At 39.8% G+C, this 17,318-nt stretch overlaps 7 protein-coding genes across 7 annotated transcripts; 4 read left to right on the forward strand and 3 right to left on the reverse strand.

The window, feature by feature from the left end:
- Positions 1-786: 786 nt before the first annotated feature.
- Positions 787-2,577, reverse strand: SAPINGB_P000138 (uncharacterized protein; the record flags this gene model as incomplete). Its single annotated transcript, XM_031994862.1, has 1 exon — positions 787-2,577. One exon carries the CDS (start codon positions 2,575-2,577, stop codon positions 787-789), a length of 1,791 nt encoding a protein of 596 aa, XP_031850753.1.
- A 635-nt stretch (positions 2,578-3,212) lies between these two features.
- Positions 3,213-4,103, forward strand: SAPINGB_P000139 (uncharacterized protein; the record flags this gene model as incomplete). Its single annotated transcript, XM_031994863.1, has 1 exon — positions 3,213-4,103. The coding sequence occupies one exon, from the start codon at positions 3,213-3,215 to the stop codon at positions 4,101-4,103; it is 891 nt and encodes a 296-aa protein (XP_031850754.1).
- A 903-nt stretch (positions 4,104-5,006) lies between these two features.
- On the forward strand, positions 5,007-5,993 carry SAPINGB_P000140 (uncharacterized protein; the record flags this gene model as incomplete). The annotated part of the gene is made up of 1 exon (XM_031994864.1): positions 5,007-5,993. The coding sequence occupies one exon, from the start codon at positions 5,007-5,009 to the stop codon at positions 5,991-5,993; it is 987 nt and encodes a 328-aa protein (XP_031850755.1).
- Positions 5,994-7,239: 1,246 nt separating this feature from the next.
- On the forward strand, positions 7,240-9,546 carry SAPINGB_P000141 (uncharacterized protein; the record flags this gene model as incomplete). Its single annotated transcript, XM_031994865.1, has 1 exon — positions 7,240-9,546. One exon carries the CDS (start codon positions 7,240-7,242, stop codon positions 9,544-9,546), a length of 2,307 nt encoding a protein of 768 aa, XP_031850756.1.
- Positions 9,547-9,671: 125 nt separating this feature from the next.
- Positions 9,672-12,065, reverse strand: SAPINGB_P000142 (uncharacterized protein; the record flags this gene model as incomplete). Its single annotated transcript, XM_031994866.1, has 1 exon — positions 9,672-12,065. One exon carries the CDS (start codon positions 12,063-12,065, stop codon positions 9,672-9,674), a length of 2,394 nt encoding a protein of 797 aa, XP_031850757.1.
- A 312-nt stretch (positions 12,066-12,377) lies between these two features.
- On the reverse strand, positions 12,378-13,447 carry SAPINGB_P000143 (uncharacterized protein; the record flags this gene model as incomplete). Its single annotated transcript, XM_031994867.1, has 2 exons — positions 12,378-13,329; positions 13,425-13,447. 2 exons carry the CDS (start codon positions 13,445-13,447, stop codon positions 12,378-12,380), a joined length of 975 nt encoding a protein of 324 aa, XP_031850758.1.
- Positions 13,448-15,420: 1,973 nt separating this feature from the next.
- Positions 15,421-17,040, forward strand: SAPINGB_P000144 (uncharacterized protein; the record flags this gene model as incomplete). The annotated part of the gene is made up of 1 exon (XM_031994868.1): positions 15,421-17,040. The coding sequence occupies one exon, from the start codon at positions 15,421-15,423 to the stop codon at positions 17,038-17,040; it is 1,620 nt and encodes a 539-aa protein (XP_031850759.1).
- Positions 17,041-17,318: the final 278 nt, after the last annotated feature.

Consider the following 17,318-nt stretch of genomic DNA (forward strand, 5'->3'; position numbering starts at 1 on the left):
ATTTGAAGTTTTTCTCAATGCTAGAGTACATGAGAAAAAAAAATTAAAAATAAAAATAAAAAGCTTTTTTTTAGAATGTTTAACGATTTTAATATGAAAAAGTGAATTTGCCAAATACTTTTTATCAATATTTTTATTTTTGGTCAATAGCCTCCTGCTTACAATGAAAAAAAAAAAAAATCTTAATGTTTATGAAATGTACTAATTAGTACATTATAAGGGAGAGGTACTTGATATGGCATTGTGAAGCGCCACAATAAAGCGCTCTTCTTAAATATAAAAAATTTTTCGTTCAACTGAGAAAAAGTGGAAAGGTGTTGATAAAATAATTTGAGTATAAGTGTTAAGATCTGAGCTTGTTTGTAATAAATAGTTATTTGAACCCAAATTAAAGTTGCTATTAATTTAAAAAACAAAAAAAAATTGATAATGACTTATGTGAAAAAAATTAAGGATATTTAAGGATTATCCTTAATATCGATGAAAAAAAAAAAAAAACATTACTCATTGTGAACCCCTCTTAAAAGAAACCACCAATTCGTTAAAACAAAAAGATAATTTAAATATTGAACAATAGCAAAACATCAAATGATCTCTTAACACAAATAAAATAATAAATTTTAACCACGGTAAATAAAATTGATTTTTATTTTTTATTTTGAAGTTAAATGTTTTAAATTTCACTCCAATTTTTTTTTCTTTCGCTAAAAAAATGTTTGCTCAACAACTATTGAAAACCCGTATTATTCAAGACAATAGATCAGTTTCAATCTGTGAAATAAAGTGCTAATAATTCCATCTCCAAAAATCTTCATCCTCTGTAAGAAATTCTTCTCTATCTGGATCCAAAGCATAATCGAAAATGTTAACTCCTTGATCAGATACTACGGAATTAGTACTTTCTGGAAGTCCCATGTATTGGAAGTTGTAAAGGGCTGAAGCAACATTTTTGAAAAACGACCGAGTCATGGAAGGATATTGAGGTAAACGTTCAAAATGGACATCTTCCACATAGTAGCCACTGGAAACAACTTTGATTTGTTTTACCGGGTGTGTATTTGAGCCTTGAGAAACAGCATTTTCCATTCCTTTCAAAAATAATGCAAGAGATGGTAACCAGATGAAGGAATTGCAGCTACCAATGTAGAGATATTGAATTTTTGAATGCGAAAAAATTTTCGATATAATATACTCAATTTTTAACATTTTGATAAAGAAAATCGGGATGTGGTTAATATTATAGCGATATATAAGGGAAAATAATTCAACACAGTCTAACGTCAAGGACGGGAGTTTTTCCAAAAATGGATAATCGCTTGTTTTAAATAGCATGCTTTCACCTTGACGTTGGCAAACCAAAGATTTAAATTGTTCTTCTTCATCTTTGCTGGAAGCGCTTGGTGTTTGTGGAACAGCCATGCCGTGATCATCTACCAGCTGCAAAATTTTGAGCTGCTTAAAGTTTAAAAGAGAATTTATTTCGGAAATATCGTTCATTATTTCAAAAGTATCAAACCCAAGGCTTAGCCTGGTTAAGGCAGACTCAGTCTGGTCTACTCGACCAAACATTGCTCTTACATTTAAGGGACTCGGAAGTCGAGAATAAATGGTCATGCTTTTGACATTTGGAAAACTGATTTTGTTTGCAATTAGAGAAGTATCAGAGTCATTGACAAGTGATAGACGCGTGACTGCTGGGATTATGACTGGTTCCGTGAGAGGAACAAGCCCAAATGAGTAGCTTACAAATGAGTGTGTGAAACTTTCAAAATAGCATGTTTTTAGTGTAGTAGGTATTTCAAAAAAAGAAGGAAAATATTCTTTTACCAAGATCTGATCATCATTCGAAAAAACTTTGATTTGAGAAATAATGAGTGCGGATAAATTTGTCCAGGACTTAAAACTGCGGATAAGGGGAGGTATCAATTGTGGAGTTTCGTTAAAAAAGGCTGCGTGAAGTGAAAGCTGATTAACATTGGTAAATATAAGAGATTCGGGAATAATTACAAAAGGCATTATGCCTATTTCATATGATTGGTTAACACTGGTGATTGTGATTTTTTTGAGAAGTGGGAAATTTAGTGTCAAGTACTCAAGAAAACTAAAGTCTCTAAGGGTCATTCTAACAATGTCAAGTTTGGAATTACGTTCCAAAGGATCTAATAAATCAAACAGGAAAGGAATTTGGCGTAAAGAAGATAAAACATAGAAATATTTCAGTCTAGGGTATTTTTCTTCTATAATGGGGTTAAGAAGCTCAAGAACCTGATCTTGTTCATACCAGGTTCTAGCTTCTAGAAAAATGACAGCATCGCTGCAGAACCAAGAATAACGGTCTGGATTTTTCAATACCTCAATTGGTACCGGACGATAATCGTTTTTTTGTCTGCCTGCTGATGTTTTAGGTGGTGGGAGGCTTTGTGTGTCTGATAGCATGCAGTACTTGCAAGCTTCAGGTTTGTATATTTTGCGCAAGGCAGAGCATGTTTGACTTAAAGATTTTAAACAACTGGGGGATAAAAAATGTGCCAGTTCCAAGTGAAATTCTGGCGGTGATGAGGGAAGCGTGGTTGTCATGAAAATGAGGTTGTTTATGAATATGTGGTGTGTGTAAGTTGTTGAGTTGTGGGAGGGATTTATTTTAGGGCTGCATGATAAGGCTGGGTTAAAAGTAATTTGGTTGCAGAACGTGTTCGGGAGGGTAACCGTTGTGATTATCTAGGCAAAGCTATTTATTTGTCAGGTGCGGCGTTTGCAGTTGGTTTAAATGAAAATATCAATGACGTTTGACATTTCAATCGAAATAACTTGAAAGTTATTTTCTTGGTTTTTTACATAGCAAGTTATGTAGCTATATATATATATATATATATATATATATGGATATTTCAAATGGGAAAACAAATTAAAATATAAAATAGCGCTTCATTCCAGCCAATTGATTGATTTTGCAAAACGAGCTTGTTTAAACTCGTTTGATAGGTTTTTTTTTCTAGGCAAGTGTGTTCCAAATGAATTTATTGCTACCAGCCGTGTATATGTGTTCACAGCCCCTCCGTTTATTTTATCGAAAGTTTATTCTTTTCATTTGAACGAGCTTTATAAATATAGAAATATTTCTTTCTCAAATTTTGAATTATCTTCTTTTCTGAACTACCATTTTTTTTTTTTTTTTTTTGCGTCGCTAAATTGCTAGTAACCAACAATCCAAAATGCAAAAACTAGTTTCAACGTCAATATTATCTGCATTAACTATTACACGAGTCATGCAGACAACCATTATCATACCAGTATTTGGGTTGAGCATGTTTCTGATTTTGGGGAAAGCATGCAACAGAATGCCCAGCAACTCAAAATATCGGTATCGCATTCCTGAAAAATGTTCAATTGTTGAATCCAAATCGAATACCCCACGTCCCACAGACATTGTTGTTGTCCTAATTTCTGGATTGTTGCTGATATGGGTGTGTGTTGTTTGGACCTTGCACGTTATTGTAGGTCGGATAGAATCAACACGACAAGTCGAAGATTCTTCTGAGAATGAAGAAGAAATACCATTGGCACAATTACGAAGCCGATCAGAAGAAGAGGATTATCATCAGCAGCAGCAGCATCTTCTACAGCAACAACAAGGTAATTTGGAACCAGCAAACCCACCTCTAACTCCGATTCACTCACCGTCGGCCGCATTGGTGTCTGGGAATTCTGAATCAGCAAATGCCGTTAGCGTTACCCCCACTACGACAAATAGTGAGACAATAATGACTGCTCCACGGAATAGTATTATGATAGAAGTGGATGTAAGGCAATATACCCAGCGCATAGAAGTGTTTATCTGGACCTGGATCCATAGAGGAGATCTTTTAGCCTCTGCTTTGTCGGTTGCCGTATGCAGCATAACTTCTGCGGACTTGATGGAGGCTGGAGAATATGGCAAGCTTTCTGGTTCGCATGGTAAACGACTAGCGGTTGGTGTTCTTACGATGGTTCTTGGGTTTTTGTTTTTGGCTTCATGGACGGTTATTGCAGTTCCAGTAAAGAGTTATGTGAAACGGAACGAACGTGCAGCTGTGGCTCGTCAGAATCGACTTGAAAGATCATGAGAAAGAGAGATATAGGATGACATGTATCCGGAAAGAACATTTTAAAGAGTGGGGGAAAAAAAGAGATTATCCAGAAACATTAATGATAATAGAATTTTTTTTTTTAACTTTTGTTTCTAAGATGAAGACGAAAAAACCTTGCTGGTGGGGTCAAGGTTTGAAACGGTGATTATTATTTTACACTATTTTTAGTCATGGAAGAAAAGTATTATAAACGTTTCTGGGAAAATCTTGTTAGGGTTTAATACTGTATTTTTTACTTTTTTCACAGTCGCTAATAAGCTTGATTTAGTTATCACAATATACCGGATTTAACTGGCCATAGTAACTTATTTCGACAAAAAAAGGAAGTTGTTTATGGTGGTGATTATGATGATGATGGTGAGGTTTTTGTAAGTGATATAAGTACTATGTACACATCAAATTTGTCTGCTCCCCCCTTGTTGCACCAGTTTCATCCTGCGACAAGGTAACAAGCTCTTCATATTTTCCTCATCTTCATCTTCATTTTTATATTCATATTCATCTTTTTCTTATTAAATTATAACTTCAACTTGTTGGAAAAGCGCTTCTGAGTATATACAATTTGAAAGAAAGAACAAAAAAAAAGGTTTAAGATGCTTTTTCTATTGCAGGCGTTATAGTGGGGCTTCGCTGTATTTTTGCACGGCCAAAAATACAGCTCTGTGTAAGTTTATACATGTGCGCATACAAAAAAAATTTATATATAGAAATTGCCAATCGCTATAAATTATACAAAATGATCAATTATCTTTAAAAATACATTAATCCCTCTCTTTTTCTTTTCCAATTTTCAACTCCGGGAATTGTGATTAAAATATACACTTTGTTTTAATTTTCACTCGTTTATACCCTCTTCAAAAAAATAAAAAAAAAAACTCCATGATTAATATTTGTTCTCCAACTTTAATACTAGCCCAGATTCTCACAGTGCATGCAATCACAGCTGCATGTGCCGCTACACCATACCGCAAGTTTGGACTTGTGGCCTTTGATACCGGAACCCCAATCCATTTTACATCACCCATTATCCGCTACTCGACGGGTCTTGTTGTCTTACCAGGGACATTAGGGGCCAGCCCTAGTGACTATTTTTCGGGTATGTTTCTCGGCAAAGCTACAGACATATCCACGAGCACAGGCATTGTTCAAGTTTATGAAAACTCCGCATATAGATTGGCAGTAGGCTCCGATGGATTGCTAAGGGTAGTACAAGTTGCAGGAGGAGGAGAAGGAACATTAGATGGGGATGCAGTGAGTGGAGGAGATCCAGCAGCAGGAGGGGCTGGAACATTTGCGGTTGCAGATCGGGGTAACTATTTTCTTGCGGAGGGCGAAAGCCAGTTTACAGCGGTTAAAGATGCGGCGTCTGGAGACTATTTATTATATGTTGGATCACATTCAACGACGGGAGATGAGTCTTATTATGATATTTCATTGATTGTTCGGTATGCGGATGTTGAGCAGGCCGTTACTACGTTGACATTGAGTCAGGTTGTTGCGACTTCCAGTTCGGTTGGGTTTTGGAATTCCACCAAACCGTCAGTTTCTTCTTCTTCTTCTTCTTCTTCTTCTTCTTCTTTCTTCTCCCACACAGCCACGGCAAGCACAGACAGTGCGGCTGAGACGGCCAGTGGGCTTAGTAGTAGGAATAACAATAGTCTGACAACGGCAGCAACAATAACACAGCAAATATCTTCAGAAGCGGTAGAAACATTGTCAACGACTATAACGTCGTCGGCTGATAGTAATGGTGGCAATGGGGCGACGAGTACCGGGGCGGAGACTACGCAACAGGGCTTTGCGGCGGGCCGCGGGTCATGTGCGGCGTTGGCTGTGGCAGTTGGATTCGGCGCGTTATTACTGTGAGGAGGGGGGGATGGATTTGTGAAAATGTTTATTAGAGACACTATTTATGAGTTATTTATTTATTTAATTGATTAATTGATTAATTGATTAAGGGTTCCATCATAGAAACATAGGATTATTTATTTTATCTTTTTTTATTTTAAAAAAAAAATCTCGAAAAAAGCTTTTATGGCTTGGAAAAGTCCGTTTGTTGTATTTTTTCTTTTTTTGTTAATTATAGTTAGTTAGTTTCTTAGTCTATCTATTTGGAGTACAAAGAATAATGATGATGTAATGGCCATTGTATTGTTGTAGTGCTTCGCGAACCCATTCAGCCACGTGCGCACTATTTAGTTTTAAAGGTAGGTAGAAGAAACTCAAAAAAAAAAAAAAATAAAAATAAAAAAGGGTCGCACAATATCTTTGAGAGAAGAGAAGATAACAAAATTAAACCCGAACTATTCATCAATACTTTGTATCTACAAAAACAGAGTGCCGGTTTAATATTTTGATTTTGTTGTTGTTGTTTGAAGTTACTTAGAAAGTACCTATTTCTCATTTTGATCGGATCTTTAGGGCAGACTCGTTTTCATTGTCCCGTACAACCAGGAAACCGCGTGCCGCTCAAAGTGATGACGTCTGATAAGCATCCAAAGATGACTAATCTTTTACTCAATTTCTCTGACCACCTTATTTTTTTTTTTTTTTTTCTTCTTAGCCAGCAGCAGCCACCAAGGCCGCCCGTCTTTTTTGTTTCTGCGTGGGGAAGTTTTTTGTTTGCTTGTTAGAATTCTCATCACTTCCAAAGTATATAAACCTCGTCATTTCCTCTCCCCCTTTTTTTTTTAATTTCTTTTCTTTCCTTTTTAACCTAATATTCACAAATTTAACAATTTATTAAATCTATACTAAAGCCTATACCCACATCATTGTGTCGAGACTTTTTCTCTCCCCCACACACAGTTTTTTTTATATTATCCAAAGGGTACTCAATCCACAGTATATACTCACTGCGTGCAGTTTTGTTTGTTTTCTTGTTTATTATTTTTTGGTCCCATTTGCTTTGGTAACAATTGCGTATATCCGCCTGTTTGTTTGCCGTGCACTCTCTTCCCTTCAATTTTTTTTTATTCTTATTTCTTTCCTAATTCCTTTATATATACCTTATCTTCTATTTTTTCCTTCATTTTTTTTTTTCTTCTTTCTTTGACGCCACTTTAATCAATCTTAATTGAGTCAAAACATCTCATATTCTCACCCTTTCCAAATGTCGTCCTCTCTCGACCTGAAGCTCCCAGTAAACGCTCAGCCCACAGACGCGCTGGCGTTTCGCTTCTCTGCTTGGCGCAAAATCATCCGTGCCCTCAATGTCTACTTTAAAGATTTTGCCTCTCTTCAAGACGACATTTATCGTCAAAACTCACGACTTGTCAATTCAGTCAATTTCCCCTTTTTCCAATACGGTACCTCTTCTGAAGCTTCTGCAGCAGCTTCAGCAGCTGAATCTGAAACAAGCGGAAATTCGCCACGACCTGCTTACCACACAACTGGCATGCACCCAGAAGATGAGCAAACTGCTCGCAACTTTTTGCCTTATGGCTCACATTCCCTAGCTGATGTCCCCGCAGCTTTGCTCGTTTATCACCAGACTCAAGCTGAAGCTGCTCACCGTGTTTCTAAGGAACTCGTCTACAATATTATTCCTCGTCTCGAAGATCTCCGTCGCGACCTGCTTGTCAAAATTAAGGAAATCAAAAACCTTGCCTCAGACTTTAAAAATTCGGTCGACAAAGAACAACACCAAGCACACCGTGATTTGGCTGCTTATCTTAGCTCCATCGACATGTTGATCAATAATTCGACAGCCCTATCTCCTAAAAGTGACCCTTACCTTCTTAAACAAGCTGTTGGTAAACAACTAACCCGCCAAGTCAATGAGGAAAATTACCTTCTTGAAGCTTATCTCAATATCCAATCTTCAGGAAAGGAACTCGAACGTGTTGTTGCCCAAGAAGTCCAATCTGCTCTTAGCGCATTTGGCAAGCTTGTTGGAACAGAAGCAATCAATATCGAGAAGCTTCTCTCATCTAAGATTTTGTCTGGCTATGCCGAATCTGACCCTGTTAAGGAATGGGACGCTTTCATTTCCCGCGATGCTAATTTTGTCGACCCAACTCTTAAGCTTCGCAACATTCAGGACATTATCTACCCAAATATGAACTCTAGCTTAGCCTATGAGATTCGCTCAGGCTACTTGGAGCGTCGCTCAAAGTATCTCAAGTCGTACTCCCGTGCATGGTATGTGCTTACTCCTTCCTTTTTGCACGAGTTTAAGAGCCCAGATCGTCGCAAAGACCCTGTTCCTGTTATGTCAATTGCCCTTAGTGATTGTCTTGTTGAGCTTGATAAGAAGTCTACCTCAGGCTCGCACAAATTTACTTTAAATACCCGCTCCTCGCGTGGCCACAAGTGGGTTTTCCGCGCTGAGTCAAAGGAAAAGCTTAATGACTGGTTTACCGATTTATCAACTTTAAGTAATATCGATTCTCCTGTTGCTCGTGCCCTTAAATACTTTCCTTCTCAAGATCCTGTTGAGAAGCCGGGTGCTGCAACTACAGTCGCTGCTGCTGCTGCTCCAGTTTCTGCGGCTCCAGCTGCTGCCGCTGCTGCTGCGGCCCCAGTCACTGCTGCGGCCGTGGCTCCAGTTGCTGTCGCTGCCACTGCTTTTGCAACGCCTGTTCCTACCGTGGTTGCTCCTAATCCAGAAAAATTTGGCGCAAAGTCTCCTCGCTTGGCTGCTGTCACAGGAAGTCGACCTCAATCATCTCGCAACTCGCAGATTATTGATGACAATTTGAGCCCACTCGACCGCTCGTTGGCCCAGCCTAACCGCGGTGGTTCCCCTGGAGCTGCTAGTGAATTGACTCCAGTATTGTCCAATACTTCTGAAGTAACTTCAATTGGCGAGCCATTTGGCGCAGGCCACACAGACTTTAGTCATGAGTCTCTCAACCAAGTTATTGAGGAGCCTGAAGGTGATTTGCGCCGTAAGGGTGCTGAGCGCGGCCGATTCCAAAGCGTTTTGGGCGGTGCTGCTGGTGCTACTCCGGGCTCGCCAGAGTCTGGTACTAACCACTATGCCATTGACGACGATTCGTCTGTCTTTTCTTACGATTTGAAGCACCCAACTAACTCCACACTGCCAAATGACAAGAACTTTGCACCGGTTGATTCCGACTTGCCTATACAGCTGGAGCGAAGACTGACTCAAACCAACCACAAGGAGGAGGCCATTGCTGCCCTCCACTCTGGTATTGGTGTGGCCCGTGGACCTGAAAGTTCGAATGTTTCTGTTCAAGAGGCGGTGGCAAAACGCCGGGACTCTGTTCTTGCAACTACGGAGACTGGCACGTCACCTCTCCAGCGTCGGCCGTCGCGCCAAGCCACTGGGTCGTTTGGTGTTGATGACCTCAAACCCCTGACTGGCATTGGTGCTGCAAACGATGGCGGAGAGCCCAGCGGGCTTTTCTTTGCGGGCGGACTTCCACAAACGACTTCTAGTGGAGCCAAGTAAATTATTTTGAATTTTTTTTTTTCTATATACCTTTTTTTTTTAGGTTTTCAAAACTGTTGTTTTAATTTTTTTTTTAATTAATTTATTGTTCTAAAAAAAAATTTTTTTTTATTTTTATAATCTATCTAGTAGACAATACTTCGAGAGAGACGCTCATGGCGACGACGTTTCTCAAGCTTAAGGAGAATATCGACACGAGACGCCCAGTGAGCAGCAAATGCGGCATCGGAAAACCGGCTAGCAGCCTGGCGCGCTCTTGAGCGGAAGCCCTGTTGGATGTCTTGAGGAAGTGTGTAGGCTACAAACAAGCAGTCTGCCAAGTCCTGTACGCCAGGGTTATTGAGGTGTTCCGGGTTTAGTGTTTGGGTGTCAACGGGATCCGTGTTATCGATTGTGGCCACGGTCTCTGCATACTTGTGTTTGGACCCGTCCTCAAGGCTGTAATCGTGCTTGGGGTCCTGTGGTGCGCGGAACAAAAAGCCAGTGGGTAAGGCCTCGTGGTCCGCGGCTTCTTGGGTTCCAGCAAACGGCACCACAATGTCAAGCTTGGGGCCGCCAGAGTTGTGAACCACGGGGATTAAGCCTGCAGCCATATACTCGACAACAACCATACCGAAATGTTCGTTCCACATAGCATTAACACCAATGGATGCGGAGCGCAGCAGTTCTGTGACGGCGGGCCAGGGTGCATCTAAAACAAATTCAACATCACGGACATCCACCAATTTAAGCTCACGCGCCAAGAGCCGTAAATGATACACGGCACGGCGGTCCGTGTCGTTACGGATGGAGCCAACAAGTACGAGTTTTGGTGGGTAGAGCGCGGCAATGCGTGACGAAAGTGGGGACGCGTTTGCTTCAGGCTTTAGTGCGGCGGTTTGAGCAGCCACAAACGCGTCGCGGAATCGCGCAAACTCGCGTAACACCAGCTCGTGACGCTTCTCTGCGCGGAACTGGGCAACATATACCACGGTATTACTGCGGGGGTCTGAAATGGGAGCAGAATCAAGATCTTGGGTGGCACAGGGCGGGTAGACAGTTTGAATTCGGGACCCAGCGACTGCATTACCAATGGAGGATGTATGACCCAGAGCCCATTGGCGGCGCATGTGGGCCAGTGTCCAAGAGGAGTTGACCATGACCACGGAAACGTAAGAACCTGCGTAAGTGTAAGCGAGTGCAAAAGCTTGCCAGTAGAGATATTTAGCAGTTCTTATGGCTGCTCCGACCGCTGCAGTAGCAGGGCTATCATCTTTTGCATTTCTTTTCACATGGTGCTCTTGTTTGTCAACGTTATCAACATTGGCAACCATGGCAGAAATCATATCGGATGAAATGACAGGATAGTGCACATATGCTGCAATTGGGATTCCAGTGATGGCAGAAACGTATGGGTACGCAAACGGATAGCCCATGGTGTCGACAAACACATCGGGGACTAGACGAGCCATGGCTTCGCCAGCAAGAATAGCCGACCCAATTGCCTGGCCAATGAGGGTAAATCGCGGGTATGTGCGCGGATCAACAAGGTGGCGCCTGGGGAGATACACAAACAGTACGCGTTTGGGGTCTACTTCTAGGCCGAATCTTCTTGAAGCCGAGGCCAAGATACTTGTAGGTTCATTAATTGTTGCAGGGTTTGAGGGAGGTTGTTGCTGTTGCTGTTGCTGTTGTTGTTGTTGTTGTTGTTGTTGTTGTTCTGCAAGTTTTTCTGGAGGTTCTTCACGCGTGTCAAGCCCCGTGTATACCACACACACATTCTGGGGGGCAGCCTCGAGGGTAGCTTTGACAGCGGCCCACAGGACGCGCTCGCCGCCGCCGCCTGCGTTAGCATAAGGATGGAAGAATCCAAAGAGGATGTTACGTTTGCGAATGTATTTTTTCCTTGGGTCATCAAAGCGGGCGGCCGAGGGATCAAAGTCACCAGTGAGGGCTTCGGGTACGTCTTCAGGGGCCAAAGTAAGGGTCGTATCGTCAATGAGTAGGCTTGTGGGGACAGGGGATGGGGACCGAGCAAGAGCAAAGTTGTAGTTTGTGTAGTGGCCCGGGGCTAGGGAGTTGACAGCAAGGGCTCTTCTAGCAGCCGCCGTTTGAGCGCCGTATGCGGGTAACAAGAAGCCGTGGTTGGTGGGCGAGGATTCAGGAGAAGAAGATTCAGTGGAAGAGATTAGAGGGCTTGATTTAGATTCAGCTTCACGTTCAGCCTGGACTTCGGCAACACGTTTGGCATCTGCAGTTAAAAGAACAGGAGGAGTACGAAGGTTTTTGTTTTTGCGATATGACCAGGCGGCGAAGATGACATAGAGGGAAATGACACTGATGGCAGTGATGACAAAGAGGATGGCGCCGTAGAGACCTAAAGTATCTTTAAAAGAGGGTTTGAATTTGACATGACGGACAGGAGAAGTTGAGAGGATAGATGGAGATGAAGTTGGAGATGGCAAAGCAGAAGTTGTAGGTAAAAAAGTGGAGACGGACCTAATAGCGTCGTCAGGTTTGAAGGGGTCTTCATAAGGCATTTTAATTTTTTTATTTTTATTTTTATTTTTTTTTTTTGGAGGGGGAGGAAGAGATGGTTTAGGACAAAGATGGGGAAGGACAGAAATCAAAGAGATCTGGCGATAGTGGACAGACAGGCAGACAAAAATAAAAAAGACAAAGGGAAGAAAATGTTACCGAGAAAAGATATTAAACTACCAAAATTACAAGTTACCCATAGATAAATATATATATATATATAGTGATTACTACTAAATAAGTTCAACTAAAATAAAAAAAAAAAAACATACACACACACAACACAATGCAATGCAACACATAGACCCCATCAATTACTGCTGGCCATCAGACAACAAAAGTACAATGAGTTCACGTAAAGGGGCCAATTCACGTTGATCCACAAGTTTAAACTGGTTAGTAAAAAGGATAAAATGCTTAAGAGAGGTATTAAGATGTGGGAGGATCCCCAAGGCATCGACTTGGTCAAAATGGTGGCAGTAAATGTGAGCATAGATGCGAAAGAGACGTTTAAGAATGTTACGAAACACCATGGGGGCATCTTTACCAAAATCTTTACCCATACGTGTGGGGAAGATAGATTCATCTTCAATATATGATTGGACCCATTCCATGAGATGTTCTGCGTATTCTGGGGCACTCATTTTAGTTGGTTTTTTGTATTTAGCACCATCTTGCCAAAGATATTCATACTCTTCAGTGGCCAACATACGTGGACATGAAGTTGGGGAGCAAAATTCAGTAATGGTACCGTAGAGCATATTGATTTGATTATAGAAATCAACCACATGCACAGCCACCCATTCGTTAAGATCTTCGCCTTCGGGTAGCATGACAGCTTGCCGCAGGGCCCCTGATCCAAGGGTAGTTTCAGCGTGTTGCCGCAGAATCTGTGATGCGAGACCAGAGGTTGGAGTTCCTACGACTGTTCCAATGTTGTTGTTGTTATTTGGAGATGAGCCCATAATATTTGGATTGAATGATCCAGGGGAAGCCTGGAATCCCTGGGGTCCAAATGGTTGTTGTTGTTGTTGTTGAGGAGGAGAAGAGAATAGGGGTTGTTGCTGTTGTTGTTGTTGTTGTTGTTGTTGTTGTTGTTGAGATGATGGTGATGATAATGATGATAATAATGTAGGAGAAGCGGAAAGAGCAGAAGGCAATAGAGAAGAACCTGCAGCGCCCAGCGCTGCAGAGGCTGTTTGTTGGCCTGTGGGTGCTAGATCCTGGTCCTTTTTGAGAGCTCTTGCACGTTGGTTGTTAAATGGGCTTGAAAGGTTAGATTTTGTTGTTTGATAGATTTTAGGATTTAGGGATGAAGAGTGGTATGTGTGATTTTAAGAGAAATTGGTCTAAGTACTTACAGACTCTGAAGGAAGGATGACATTTGGGGTGTTGTTTGTTTTGTTGGTTGGTTGGTTGGTTGGTTGGATTTAAGTTGATTTAAAAGGAAAGAGATGGATTTGAAGAAAAAGAGTTTTAAAACTGATTTTTAGAAATAAAAAAAAAAAAAAAAATAGTTGATTTTTTGTTTTTTTTGTTTATTTTTATTTATTTTTATTTTTATTTTTTTATTTACATTTTGTGATTCTCGAGGCGGTCTGGTTTTTTTTTTTTTTTTTTTTTTTTCAAAACAGACAAAAAATCAAAACAAGTAAATATAATCATGTGATTGTCATGTGATTGAATATTTTATCACGTGAATTAAATGTGATCAAATGCGGGGATTTCCGGTTTCTTCCATTTTTGTTTTAATTTTATTTACTTTTTTTAGTATATTGCGGCTTTAGACAGATTGGGTCACAAAAGGCAACCTAAAAAAAAAAAAAAAAAAAGAGTTTTTGCATACGTTTGTTTGTTTGTTTGTTTGTTTGTTCGTTGATGCGCCCAAATAGGCAGGAGCGCCGGCGACAAGGACATTTTTATATACAAACAAAAGTTTATATAAATATAAGTATACCAATTAGTATATTAATATATATAAGAAAATTAACTGACTGATTGACTTAACTGACTGGTTCAAAAGGTGGGTGGCAAAGTAAAATTGAAAGGGAAAAAAAAAAAAAAAAAAAAAAAAAAACATCAGAATGGCAACCAAATAGAAATTATGAGTGGCATCACCAATACGGGTGATTGCGAGCTACCCCGACAGGAAAGTTAAGTTGCTCAATGACATTTCCAAATGAGTTTTTATTTATTTATTTTAAAAAAAAAAAAAAAAATTTTTTTTCATGGTAATTATGCCATTTTAATGGTTGATTTATATACAAAATAATTGAATAATTGAATGAAAAGTTTTTTTTTTTGTCATCTTGTTGTTTCTCAATGTAGAATTAAAAAAGGTAAAAAAAAAAAAAAACGTTTGAATAATAATACAATCTTTTTATTTTTATTTTTTTTCATTGCTACTGGCAGTGTGTTTGTGTGTGGCAATTTGTATTTGGATGGAACTGCAATTTTGAGACTTGCTGGTTTTATATTTATATATATATAAGTAAATAAGTATGGACCATCAAGAAGTATCTTTTTTTTTATCAGTGATTTTATATGATAATGATATATTGATATATATATATATATATATTATTTGGTCCATTGAAATAAATAAATAAAATAAATAAAATAAAATAAAAAGATTTTCTTTTCTGGTGGCAACTTTTTCATCTTCATTGATAAGAAAAGTCTTTAAATTTATTTAATTTTTTTTTTTTACTTAATTCACTGATAAAGGCAACCTTTTTTTTTATTATTATTATTATTATTATTATTATTATTTTTATTATTTTTATATTTAATCACCCTGATGATTGAACTGAAGTAAATAAAATAAACTGATAACACAATCTTTGTTTCTCAATGGCCAGTACTAGTAGTATATATATATATATATATATATTATTATTACTACTACTACCTGTCTGACTACCTGGCTGGGTCGATAAGCGCAACATTTACTGTGTGGTCTGCTGCCATACTGCGTGACGATAAACTTGGCTGAGCTCTTTTTTTTTTTTTTTTTTTTTTTTTTTTTTTTAACACTCTCCCCTCACACACACACAAAATCCGGCCTTATCAAAACCAAACCCTCACCTCACACATATAAATAAACCAAAAATCCCACCTTTTTTACCTTTTTTTTTCTTTCTTCTTCCCTTATCATCAACTTTTTTTTTTTTTTTTTTTTTCAATTTCAATTTCTATTTCTATTTCTATATATATATTTATAAATCTTTCTCGCTCTTCATTAATTCTATTACTCAACCCTTCTCTCTTTTTTTAAACCTCTCCATTCATCTCTCTCTTACATCTATAAACACTCTACACTTATATATATAAACATTTATCATCATTATAATCATTATGAAGGTCGCTGTCGTTGCTGCTAGCCTTCTTCCTCTTGCCGCAAATGTGGCAAATGCAATTTACATTCCTACCGACCCTGAGATGCTTGCACAGCTCTCTCGTCTCGAGAATGGAAATAGAATCCCAGTCCCTGCTGTCCCTGTAGCTCAAGCTCCTGTTGACACTCCAGTTGCTCCTAAAATGCCCCTGGCTCCATTTGCCACTTCGGAGCACGCCAAGAAGAACCTGGTGGAGGACTCTTACATTATCATTTTCAATGACAATGTCGATGAGGCTCTCATTTCCCAGCACTTGGTCTGGCTTGGTGATGCCCATGCTGAAGCTGTCTCAGCCCTTCACAAGCGTGACTCTCAACACCCCTTCCTTATGGCTGAAGGTGAAGAGGCTTTGGCCACTGGTGGCTTGAAGCATGTTTACAATATCCCCACTGGCCTCAAGGGTTATGCCGGCCGCTTCCTCCCAGAAACTATTGAAGCCATTCGCACTCACTCTAGCATTGTCAAGTATGTCGAACACGACTCTCGTGTCTTTGCTTCTGAATTTGCCACTGAAAAGGACGCTCCTTGGGGTCTTGCGCGTATTTCCCACAAAAGACCCCTCTCTCTTTCTACCTTTAACAAGTACCTTTATGACGATGATGGTGGTGAGGGTGTCACCTCTTATGTTATTGACACTGGTACCAATATTGACCACGTTGACTTTGGCGGCCGTGCCTCTTGGGGTAAGACTATTCCCTCTGGTGACTCGGATAGCGATGGCAATGGCCACGGTACCCACTGCTCTGGTACTATTGCAGGCGAGAAGTACGGAGTGGCTAAGAAGGCCAGTATCGTGGCTGTCAAGGTGCTGCGCTCTAACGGTTCGGGTACCATGTCTGACGTTTTGAAGGGCGTTGAATGGGCTGCCTCGGCCCACATTGCCGCTGTTAAGGCTAACAAGAAGGGCTTTAAGGGCTCTACTGCAAATATGTCTCTTGGCGGTGGCAAGTCCCCCTCCCTTGACTTGGCTGTCAATGCCGCTGTCAAGGCTGGCATTCACTTTGCCGTTGCTGCTGGTAATGATAATGCTGATGCTTGCAACTACTCTCCCGCTGCTGCTGCTGATGCTGTCACTGTCGGTGCTTCGGACATTTCGGATGTGCGCGCATACTTTTCCAATTATGGCAAGTGCGTTGACATTTTTGGTCCCGGTGTCAATATCCAATCCACTTATATTGGCTCCAAGTATGCCGTCGCTACCCTTTCCGGTACTTCGATGGCGTCTCCTCATGTTGCAGGCATTTTGTCTTACTTTTTGTCGCTGCAGCCTGCTTCCGACTCTGAGTATGCTGTTGCCGGTGCTGTTACTCCTGCCCAACTTAAGAAGAATTTGATTTCCTACTCTACCAGTGGCATTTTGGAAGACATTCCTGCTGATACTCCTAATAAATTGATTTTCAATGGTGCTGGAGGCAATATCACTGACTTTTGGTCTCATGGAGCTGCCGCTGCTGCTGCTGCTTCTTCAGATGCTGAGCAGAGCTTTCGCATTTCTGAGGAGCTGAAGCACATTTCCGAGGATGTTGGCGGCTTTTTGGATGGCATTCGTGAGCGTCTTCTTAAGGGTGTGAATTACTAGAAGTAACTGTAACTGTAACTGTAACAATAATGATGATAATAATAATAATTATAACTAAATAAATTAAATTAAATAATAACTATGATTATTTTAATTCTTGATTTTTAATTTTTAATTTAATTTTAATTTTTTATTGATTATGTAATCATTAATTTCTTTTTTTTTTATTTTTTTTTTATTGCCACTACCACCACCACCACCTTAACAGCCACTATTTGTGTGTGTATCTAATAATAATAATAAAAAACCAACAACAAAAACAAAAACAAAAAAAAAAC

The sequence above is a fragment of the Magnusiomyces paraingens genome (assembly GCF_902498895.1).
Source record: "Magnusiomyces paraingens strain CBS 517.90 genome assembly, contig: contig1, whole genome shotgun sequence".
Taxonomy (NCBI): Eukaryota; Fungi; Ascomycota; class Dipodascomycetes; order Dipodascales; family Dipodascaceae; genus Magnusiomyces; species Magnusiomyces paraingens.